The sequence below is a fragment of the Chiloscyllium plagiosum genome, chromosome 11, assembly GCF_004010195.1.
Source record: "Chiloscyllium plagiosum isolate BGI_BamShark_2017 chromosome 11, ASM401019v2, whole genome shotgun sequence".
NCBI lineage: Eukaryota > Metazoa > Chordata > Chondrichthyes > Orectolobiformes > Hemiscylliidae > Chiloscyllium > Chiloscyllium plagiosum.
In genome coordinates, this window is record NC_057720.1 from 17,210,494 (window position 1) to 17,222,618 (window position 12,125).

Genomic DNA, 12,125 nt, shown 5'->3' on the forward strand with positions numbered 1-12,125 from the left:
TCCTGTCTATCCCTTTAATTATTTTGTGGGTTTCAATGAGTCTGTCATATTCTTCAAAACTCCAGATAATACAAGCCCAGTTTTCCCAATCTTTCTTCACAGGACAGTCCTACCATCTTGGAAACAAGTTGGTAAATTTTTGTTACATTCCTTCTATGGCAATATCATCTTTCTTGAGATAAGGAATACTAACACTGCTCACAATATCAAGAGTATGGTGCTTGAAAAGCACTGGTCAGGCAGCATACAAGGAGTAGGAGAATCAACGTTTCGGGCAACGATTCATCAGGAATCTTAGCGCTCATCAGCCCTCCAGCATTTGCAGCCCTCACTTTCTCCTACTGCTCACAATATTCCAGGTATGGTCTAACCAAGCTCCTATTCAACTGGAGCAAGAGTTCTTTGTTCCTGTATTCAAAACTCTTGTAATAAAGGCCAACATTCCATTAACCTTCCTAAGACCTAGCTGAACCTATGTGTCACCCCTCATTGACAAAGTCACCCCAGTCCCTTTGCATATGTACACTTTTCAAACTCTCACCATTTATGAAATACTCTGCAATCTGTTCTTCCTACCAAAGTGGACAGCCTAATTTTTCATAATATAGTTAGTCTGCCATATTCTTGCTTGTCCAAACCTTCCTGAAAACATGCTACATCTCCCTCACAACAACTCATTCCTGCTTAGCTTTGTGTCATATACATATTTGAAATCAATATGGTCCCATGCCCAAATTATTAATATTGATTATGAACAGCTGGGGCCCAAATACTAATCCTTGTGGTACCCAACTCGGTACAGTCTGCCAACAGAAGAATTTATTCCTCCTGTCTTCTGTCTGTTAGCCAATCATTAACCCATGCCAGTACATTACCTCCTATAATGTGCTTTAACTTTGCACAAAAAAACCTCCTGCGGGGCAGCTTATCAAACAACTCTGAAAATCCAGATGAACTATGATCATTGAATCCTCTATCAATTTTGTAACATCCTCAAAACAGATCCAATAAGCTTGTCAAATGTAATTTTCTATTTGCAAATTTATGCACTCTTTTTATTCATGTCTCCTTTTTTTTTTACATTCTTTACATTTGGGAAATTGCTGAAATATACCACAGTTGCAAGCCGAACAAGGTTTATTGTGCCCTTTTTCTGTGCCTCTCCCTTCTTTCTTAAAAAGTGGGGTAACATTTGCAAACTTTAAATCTGCAGAAATTACTGCAGGTTCGATAGAATTTTGGAAAATGATCACCAGTACATCGATGATTTTTATAGACACTTCTTTAAATACTCTGGTTTATAGGCTCTTGGGGATTTACCAACTTTCAACCCTATTAATATCTCCAGTACAACTTTCTGATTTGTACAATTTCCTTCAACTTCTCATTTTCTTCGGTCATACAAAATCTATTTTTCAAAAGAATATATATTCTATAACTTGGCATCCATAGACTTTGTGGTGGAGAATTCCGCTGGCTCAGTGTCCCCTGACTGAAGTAATTTCTCCTAATTTCAATCTAAAATGGTCTCCCGCAAATCCTAAGACTATGTCTCTTTGTCTAAAACTCCCAGTCAGAGGAAACATCATCTCTGCATCCAGACAATCCACACCTATCAGAATTGTATAGGTTTCATTGAGATCCCCTCTTATTCTTCTAAACACCTGTGCATTCAGGCAGAATCCCCCAATTTCTCCTCATGTGACAAATCTGCCATCCCAGAAGTCAGTATGGTGAATCATTGCTGCACTCCCTCTATGGAAAGTATATCTTTTCTGAGACAAGGAAATCGAAACAGCAAAACTCCAGCTGTGATCACCAAGACCCTGCATCGGGCCAATCAGGATTCCTTGCGCCTGTTTGCAATCCCTCTTGCGATGAAGGCTAACCTACCAATTGCCTTTCTAACTGCTTGCTGCACACTTGTTTTCAATGACCAGTGCACAAGGAAATCCAAGTTTTTTTCTTTTATATCAAGCTTTCCCAATCTATCACCATTAAAACAATATTCCCTTTAAGCTGGATGGCTGCGCTCCCCATTTGGCATACCAACGCTGCTCCCGGTTTCAGAAGTGGCTGCTGCGCATGGGACTCAAAGATTTATGCAGAAGAAAGAAGAGTGGCAACTTAGTATTTAAGTGATACTCTGCCATTCTGTTTTTCCTTCCAAAGGAACAACTTCACATTTATCCATAAGGCCATGCAATTGCCCACTCATTTAGCTTGTCCAAAATCACCCTGAAGCCTCTTTAGGTCTTCTTTACCACTCTCAACCCACACAGCTTTGTGTTGTCAGCAAATTTAGAAATACTACACTGTTGGAGATCTCATTGATACGTACTATGAACAGTTGGAGCCCAGGCACTGATCCTTGCAATACCCCACAAATCATGATCTTCCACTCCAGAAGGATCCATCTATTTCAATTCTGTTTCCTCTATGCTAACCATTTCCAATCCAGTACATTAACACCAATCGCATTTGCTTTGATGTCGCACAATAATCTCTTATGATAGGACATTACTAAAAACGTTCTGAAAATGAAAACACATGACACATACTCATTCTCCTTCATCTATTCTTCTAGTTACATACTTAAAAAACGCACAATAACTCGAGCAAACATGATTTATGTTGACTCTGTAATACCATTGGTATTCACATCCTTTATAATAGATTCCAACATATTCCCTACCATAGTCAGTAATTCCTGGTTTCCATCCTCTCACTTAAAAGTAGTGGAGCTTATGTTTACCACTCTGCAACCTCCTGAAACTGTTCCAAAATCCACAGGATTCTGAAAGATGATAAACAACACACTCACTTTTCCATGGCCACCTCCTTTAGTATTCTGGGGTGTAGATTGTCAGGCAGTAGGAATTTATCCCATTAATTTTGTGAGCAATTTGTGTTTTTAAAATATTAATTTCTTTCAAATCCTCATTTTCAAAAGGCCCTTGCTTGCCTCGCACATTCGGGAAATTTCTTGTGTCTTCTGTGAAGACAGAACAAAAGTAGTTTCCATTTTGAAACAAAAACAGATATTGCTGGTGAAACTCAGCAGGTCTAACCAAGTCATTGAATGTATTTAAGACAGACATAGATATAGGTTCTTGATTAGTAAAGGGATAAGGGTTACAGTGAGAAGGCAGCAGAATGAGGTTGAGAAATATTTCAGCCATGATCAAATGGCGGAACAGACTCAATGGACCGATTGGGGTAATTCTATTCCTACATCTCATGGGTCTTTTGATGAGTCATTGAACTCGAAATGTTAATTCTGTTTTCTCCTCACAGATGGCGCCAGACCTGTCGAGTTTCACCAGCAATTTCACTTCTTATTTCAAAACAGCAACTACTTTTGTTCTGTCTTCACAGAAGAAGACACAATGAACTTCCCAGAAGTGCAAGGCAAGTAAGGGTCTTTTGCGAATGAGAAGTTGAAGGAAATTAATATTTTTTAGAGAAGTGCTAACAAAATGGGAGTGAAAACTGAAAACCCCACATATCAGAACTGGTTCACAACTGGTTCTTAGTGGAGCTGGCTTCTTGTTGTGCACAATGATTAAATAAAAAGCAGCCACATTTAGAAGAATTGTTCAACTTACATGGAACAAACGCTGTACTCCTGGTGCCAGTCTTTCTGCCTTTACGATCCACAGCACAGGTCTGGGAGAATTCAGCACAAATACCAAAGGCTTCTGATGGACTTCAACAGAGAAAATGGGTCTCAAATTCAATGTCACCTTTGGGGATGAAGTGAAGAAGAAATGTCATTTATTTTGTGTAGAAAGTTTGTTCTTACATGTAACATTCATTGCACAGTTTTAGGCGAGTTTCATTAGTGATACTATTGTCAATGGTTAGTCAACTAGTTATCTGCCTTCAGCTTAATTATTGATTATCTTTGTCAATGGTTAATAATTATACAAACCAGTAAAATCAATACTGCTTTCAAACAGTATTGTCTACATAAATATGTTAATAAATAAAATGGTCAGAAGTTTATGGAGGTCTTAGTGATGTGCGCTATGGCAAGATATGTGGCAGAATTGAATGACAAGTGCAGTAGGGCCCAGTTCAAAGTCAAAATCATTTCTCTCCCATATATTATGCTTTTCACAATTGGTGTGGTGAGTATCTCGCAAAACAGGATGCTGGCTCCTCCATCTGCCATTTCGAGGACTAATGTCCAAGAATGTAAAAGGCAGTTCTGAACTGTCTGTGTCTACAAATTATGAAGAAATGAAGAATGTTACTGATTCAGTATTATATTTCAAACTAACTTTGTTATGAACTATTTCCTTCTCATTGCCAAGTTGCTCAATTTTTCACAAAACAAAATGGATGTCACTGCTCCCAGATACCTTGCTATGGTCAACGTTTCTTTCACAATCTTTACAGTTCTATAGTAAATTTTCTTATTTTGATGACCAACTCACCAAGGAGGGAACCTACAGTGTGGCATATAATTAACGTGTGCACTGGAACACAGGTAGGCCATTCAACCCCTTGAGCCTGCTCTGCCATTCATCAGTTTTGGGGCAGCACGGTGGCACAGGGGCAGCACGGTGGCACAGTGGTTAGCACTGCTGCCTCACAGCGCCTGAGACTCGGGTTCAATTCCCGCCTCAGGCGACTGACTGTGTGGAGTTTGCGCATTCTCCCCGTGTCTGTGTGGGTTTCCTCCGGGTGCTCCAGTTTCCTCCCACAGTCCAAAGATGTGCAGGGTCAGGTGAATTGGCCATGCTAAATTGCCCGTAGTGTTAGGTAAGGGGTAAATGTAGGGGTATGGGTGGGTTTCGCTTCGGTGGGTCGGTGTGGACTTGTTGGGCCGAAGGGCCTGTTTCCACACTGTAATATAATCTAATCTAATCTAAAAAAGTTCATGACTGATCTGTGGCCTAACTCTATATGCATGCCTTGGGCTCCTGTCCTTGGATAGCCCTGCATAATAAAAATTTGTCCATCTCAAACTTAAGTTTAACAATTGAATTAGTGTTGATCATCATTTGAAGGGGAGAATTCTAAACCTCCACTACTCTTTGCATGTAGAAGTGCTTTCTAACATCTCCAACGAATGGCCTAATTCTTTGACTATGTTCCTGGTTCTAGAATCTTCAACCGGTGGAAATAATATCTTTACATGCCCTATCTTTCCCTGTTAATATCCTGAAGATCTCGATTAGATTACTCTTTAACCTTCTAAATTCTAGTGAATAAATGCCTAAATTGTCTAATTTCTCCTGAAGTCCAGATATCATTTTGTAAACATGGTGTTGAATTCTTCCAGGGCCAAAATATTCTTCCTAAGGTGTGGTTCCCAAATCCATTCCGAGCCCTCTTAAGTGGGGTCTAACTTAAGTTTGGTCTAAGTGCAGCATAATGTCTGCATCCTTATACTCCAGCCCTTAAGATGTGAAGGCTAGCATTCCATTAGCCTTCTTGATTATTTTATGCACCTTTCATTGCATTTTAAAGAGCTATGCTCATGAGCCCAAGATCTCATTGGACATCCAATATATTTAACTTTGTGTCTTTCTAGCTTAAATTTTACTAAAATGACAAAGTAGAATGCAACACCAAGAATGTATTCTGAACGTATAAAGTCAGCCACTTAAATATAGTTTTATAATATGGTAAATTGAATAATTATTACTTGCATGTTAAAACGCAAGTAAAGTATTAATGTGCAATAACTATCACAGGCAAATGCCCAAGTTTTAGACTAACAACCGCATTCAAAGAAGCTGTGCTCCTTAAGCTACTATGCTGAAAATGATACAGTATGGTCTTGGTCATCTGGCAGAAACTGTGTTACTGTGCTGTGTTTAGCTTTCAAAGATGTCCCAAAAGGCATCAGTCTGAAAAGCCTCCATTCATCCAGACAAGATCTGTCTTCTCAACTAACCATTCTCAGTGCCAGTTAGATAGTATTTTAGTAAATCAGTGAATAGCATATTACGCACTGCAAATTTAAGGCAACAGCACAACCAAATTCTGTAGTGCATTCATCCCTATCAGACACTCCCTAATATGATATTTTTGTTTACTTGATCATGAAGTTATAACCACTTAGTATTGACACCCTAAACATTTTTTCTAAGTGTGACCTTAATGTACATGATCACAAGGAGTAGAGCTGTTGTGGACACTACGATGTAGAGATGAGCTTATTGGGAAGAAATCACAAGATCATGAAATAAAAGGCTTTGTAAACATTGAGGTTATTTAAAAATGTTTATTTGCTCTGTATTTGACAGAAAGAAAAACAGCATTAAGGACCTTGTTTAAACGTCTGCCTCTCACTCAAGGATTTCCAGTCGTTTTCTGCTATTTCCTATGCTCCATACAGATTCTGTTTGTCTATTCTACTCAGATAATGGCAACAAAATCAGAGCAAACTTTTCTTTAGAGGCCCCATAATAGACATTGTTAATGTCAAAAGGCCAAAGACAGCTGCACAAGTTTCTGTTTCCCAGGAGATGATGGTTTCATGGAAGACTGAGAATTGCCACAGCAACCAAACTATAAAAACAATTCTGAGTCAGGCCTCCAGATTCTGCTAAAGCAATTTGTATTGTATCACAAGAGCAAGACAGAAATGTTGAAAATGATCAAAGTAAACAAGGCCATTAAAATGTCATTTTGTTTCTACCTTAAAGACGACAAGTCACAACCTGGAACTGTGTTACAACAGATGAAAGCAAGTGCAACCAATTTGTAAGCTGACTGAACAGTTTCCAGTGACAAGAGTCTAGTGATAAAACCCTTGATGGATTATTCATAACAACTATTCCAAATTTACATTAATCGACTGGCTTGGAAACATTCATAGTTATATCAAGTTTCGCTGCAACACAAGCTGTCTTCACTTCAACAGCTGTTGCATGCTGAACTACAAAAACTTATTTTCAGACAAATATTTCTTTATAAGTTATACAGAAATAAAATGTTTTAGCCATGCGGTAATGATATAAAATATCCTACATTGAAACGGTAAGGGAGACTGATGGATGTAACAAAAATCTTAAGATGTTTTTTCCTGACAATATGTTATTACTGTTTAAAAGGTATCTAACAAATGCTGATTAAATTATACCAATTGGAACATCACAAATTAAAGTTACAAATCCATACATATCCAAACCTATTACAAAAGACTGTTTATACATAGGCATGCAGAGAAATTTACGCACTTGAAGTTTTGCTGCAGCCCGGCCAACTACAGTTTATTGTTCTTCCCTTTCAAATGTGTGACAGCATGTTTGAAAGTTCATATTTTCAAATTCACATTGTCTACTGTTTAGCCTATTTTGATAGATCCTCCAGCAGCAAGAAAACCTGTTTTTTTTATCTTCCTTCCAGTATTGCGTCTGTTCTACTTTTAATGTTTCATTTCCTCACGTTCCCCTGAGAGAACTCCTTTGCAGCCTTTTCCCTCTACCAAATGAGTCTTTCTATAGCTGCTCAGCGTTGATTTTGAGTACATGGACAGTGAGGAAAGGTATACTCTAACAAAAGCAATGGAGTGAATTTACAGCTGATTAAAAACAGGTTTCCTTCTGCTGATAGTGTCCTATATGATTACTGAAATTTTTTTTTAAGAATCACAGTTGGTAAAGATGGAATGGGAGAGAAGGGTGGTCATAAGTTAAACATGGAGCAGCAACAGACAAGGTGTTGTGGCATGGTGGCTCAGTGCTTTGCACTGCTACCTCTCAGCACCTGGGTTTGATTACACCCTTGGGTGACTGTCTGTCTTTGCACATTTTCTCAGTGTCTGCATGGGTTTCCTCCTGGTGCTCCAGTTGCCTCCCACAGTCCAAACATATTCAGGTTCAATGGATTAGCCATGCTACATTGTCCATAGTGTCCAGGGATGGGAAGACTAGGTGGATTAACCATGATAAATGCAGGATTACAGGGATCTGGGTAGGATACTCTTTGGAGGATTGGTGTAGATTTGATGGGTTGAATGGTCTGCTTCCACACTGTAGGGATTCTATGACTTAGCGGGAGGCTTGTTCACAGTACGTATTTAGAGAAGTGGCAGTGACAGGAAGTTCTGAAGATGCTTTATGGTCTTCCTTCAGATATTTCTAGTGTATTTCTTGGGATGCTTCACAATAATGTTGGGTTGTGGGCCTACTTGTTTGATGCAGCAGTGCATCCTTCAATATCACCTTCCAAAACCTGTCTAAAAGGACAAGGGTATCAGGTCCATGGAGATATTACTACAGGTGGAGGGGGTTCTCTAATTTACAAATGTCTGACTTATGAACACTCATACTTACAAATATGGTCCCATATTTGGGGTGTATTAATATTAAAGATTTGACATATGAACATTTCCTTGTACTTACAAATTGTGTTGTCCTGCATCATGTTCCAACTTGTACAGATCAACTTGAGAACTGACTCAAAAATGGATCCCATTTGCAACCCAGGGACTGCATTTTTCTCTCCAAACTACACACCATTCTGACTAGGACCTAAATGGCCATTCTTTTTCTATCACTGGATCAAGATACTAGAACTCTTAACAGCACTGTGGGTGTTACCTGCTTTCAAGGCTTTAGTGATTCAAAGTGGTGCCTCGTCACTTTCAAGAGTAATTAGGGAAGCATTGCCCATTCTGGTCAAAAACTTTTAAAAACACTAAATATGTAGTACATGAATATGTCAAAAGACTTCTCTTCAGGTTCTTCAAGATTATCCCTTCATTTACTATATTTTCTTGCTATTCAATGGCCACTTCAGCAACTGGTCCATTTCACTTGCTGCAAAAATTGTGCTTTTTATATTAGATTAGATTCCCTACAGTGTGGAAACAGGCCCTTTGGCCCAACCAGTCCACACAAACCCTCTGAAGAGTAACCCACCCAGACCCATTTCCCTCTGACAAATGCACCTAACACTATGGGCAATTTAGCACGGCCAATTCACCTGACCTGCACATCTTTGGACTGTGGGAGGAAACCAGAGCACCCGGAGGAAACCAACGCAGACACGGGGAGAATGTGCAAACTCCACACAGACAGTCGCCCAAGGCTGGAATCGAACCTGGGTCCCTGGCGCTGTGAGGCAACAGTGCTAACCACTGAGCCACTGTGCCACCCATATAACACTCATTTTGGGTTTTTATTGTTCCATACACTATTTCAGCGACTGTTTATCTGAGCTTAACATTGAAATTGACAGCTGGTGAGCTCTTAATGGTTGATGATTGCTGTCTCAAAACTATTGGATGGCAAGAATTTTGTGATCACTAATCTTTTAAAACTTATATTACTTGCACAAACTTTGGATGCAAAAAAGTCTTCTCAAACAAATTTGGAATTTCTGATCAAGTAGCAAATGCAAACCTTGGGTACTTCAAACACTACAGTATGAATTCACCAAAGGCAATGATAGGAAGTTCTGAATGTGCTTTGTAGATTTGTAATTTTATTAGTTATGTAATTTTAGTAAAGTTTTAGGCAGAGTTCCTTGCAATCCTGAGAATACACTATTGACATTCCTCATTTCCTTTGCAACCACAATGCTTAAGCGTATTCTATGTTCAAATCCGTGCATAAAGGGGAAAGTATACTTCTGGCCTGATTAAAAAAAAAAATCACTAATATCTCTCAAAAAATATTAAAGTACAGGTCTTTTTTTCCCCCCACAGAGTATCATGAAAAATGTGATCTAAATTTCACTATTTTGAAAGCTTCAAAAGGGCTCTTATTACTACAGAGATTTTCAAGTACTTCCTCCCGAAATGGTCCAGTGATGTCAATTATCATCCTTCCAATGTGGAGGTTGTCAACTCTGATTAAACATATAACAGGAGGTTTAATCACATAACTGCCTAAGTATAACCCAAGTTATAGCACACGCTCAACTTCATGGTGAATGACCTTACCACAGCATTTCCCCAGCCTCCCACCTCAGATATTTTCATTAAAAACTAAGGTTAATTTAAAAGGAAGCCAAACCAGAACTTTATGCTGTCCATAAACTATTTAATCATTTAGCTTGTGACCTTCAACAGTTTTTCTGCAAGTCAATTGCTCACCTTTGTTTTAAAACTTCCTGAATTGTTATGGATTTTAATGGAATTCTTGTTGTTATAAATCATTTACTCTAATGTTTCATCATGATATAGATGAACCACAATCACAGTTTAAGTAAACTATGCTTATTTTGGAGCTTCAGCTCACAAACATTTCTGCAAGCATTGCCACTTATCAGAAACAAAACAAACCCTCAAATTTGATGTGGTCACTTATAATTTTAATGATTTTATGATTGTTAAATTCTGTCATCAGCATTTATAGCTATAGAAATATAGGGTAGAATTTAATGCCCATTTAATGGCTTCAACCCATCATAGCTGGTATTAAACAGTGCTGAGCAGTGTATGTGAAACAGTGAGCATCAGCAGGCTCTTGTGAGTTGGAAGGGGGAACAGGATGATTTCCTTTTAAAAGCACACTGCTTGATCAATAACATTTTAATTGGTGGTGGTGGTTGTGTGGAGGAGAATAGATTAAGGCTACCCACTGCCCACATCCTGGATACTCTGTCAATCACATCTACCCTCCCCCTTAACATCCATTAATCCCAGGTCTCTGCTACATACAGTGTTGGCTGACAGATGCAAGTGCTGACATCAGTGCAGATGACCAGAAGCTTAGAGAGGCTGAAATTTCTGCCCCTATAGTCCTTACTCCAGGAGGAAGCTCTGATACTGACCACTTAAGTGTCTGAGGGCCGCTTAATACCAACAGGCCTGGAATGAAGGTGCCATTAGTTTCTCAGTCATTTAGCTGGCAGGCAAGACTCCTACTGCAAACATTAATTTTAACCCACTGTTATTTCCTTTCTTACAAAACCCAATGAAGGTACAAGACAGCATAGTGCTTATTTTTGATCGTCAAATTCAAATTTCACTAAGAGCTTCGGAACAGAAAATGTTGGCAATTCAAAAAGAAAATTTCCAAAATGTGTGATCACATTTAGGAAGTTGCAGGTATATAGCCTTTTATCTTTCATGGTCTTCCTGAATTTCTGTGGAAGTGCACATCTGTGATTAGATACCCTGAAAACACCAGATCATAAAACCACTGCTATAACTGGTTTTAGCAATTATTAGAAACAATAAAATTAACAGATTTCCCAACCCATTTTTTTCTATTTTCCATATCAAATGCACACAATTCAAAATTAATTATACTTGATCACAAATGGCATATTTGACTATGTGAATCTAATTCAGATCAAGGATCTCTGTTATTTCTAACTATTGCCAAATATTGGGAAAAACAGTTAACCAATTCTCTCTCCTACCCCTCCTCAGGAACAGAAAATATTGCAACATTTGGCTCCACAATGCTTTTTATTTGTATGCACAGAATCAAGTGAGCAAGATATGCAAGAGTTATTTTCCTTACACAGCTGTACATATTTCCAAAACATTTGACATTTAATGAAAGTTAGCAGGGAAAATAATGTCCCCTTTTGCATGTCAAGTACAAATTTCAATTGTGGAGAAACGGATTGTCATTAAAACTGGAATTCCCAAAGGTGTTATTTACATCCAAAAATTTGTTTAAAAATTATTCATTGATTCTAATGTAGAATTTCAAGTAGGATAACTAAAATTTAGAAATACTGAAATGTAGTACTGGAAGTAATATAAAAATACAAACAAATCTTTCAATCATATTACAACAGAAGATGTTCTTATGGTTCACACCTTTACCTTAAATTTCATACCAATATACAACACATCTACCAGGTTGCATTGTCTGAAAATTGGAAATTTGGAAACACTCAAATTTATCCCATAGTGTATAATTTCCTGTTGAATTACAAAAATAGTTTTAAACTATTCTATCAACGGTAATCAACCTGGGATACTGGGCAGTATTTAATGGAGTAGTTTAGTGACAATTTTTAAAAAAATTCATAGGGGTGGCACAGTGGCTAGCACTGCTGCCTCACAGCGCCAAGGATCTGGGTTTGAATCCACCTGTGGGGGACTCTGAGTGAAGTCTGCACATTCTCCCAATGACTGCGTGGATTTCCTCCAGGTGCTCCAGTTTCCTCCCACAGTCCAAAAATGTGCAGGTTAG

At 38.4% G+C, this 12,125-nt stretch overlaps 1 protein-coding gene across 3 annotated transcripts in view; it reads right to left on the reverse strand.

The window, feature by feature from the left end:
- Positions 1–12,125, reverse strand: part of tgfbr3 (transforming growth factor, beta receptor III) — a 181,546-nt gene that overhangs the window by 80,199 nt on the left and 89,222 nt on the right. For all 3 annotated transcript variants that reach the window (XM_043698779.1, XM_043698780.1, XM_043698778.1), the window contains one exon: positions 3,609–3,746. In XM_043698779.1, the coding sequence (XP_043554714.1) occupies positions 3,609–3,746 (138 nt within the window). The remainder of the gene's footprint in view (positions 1–3,608; positions 3,747–12,125) is intronic.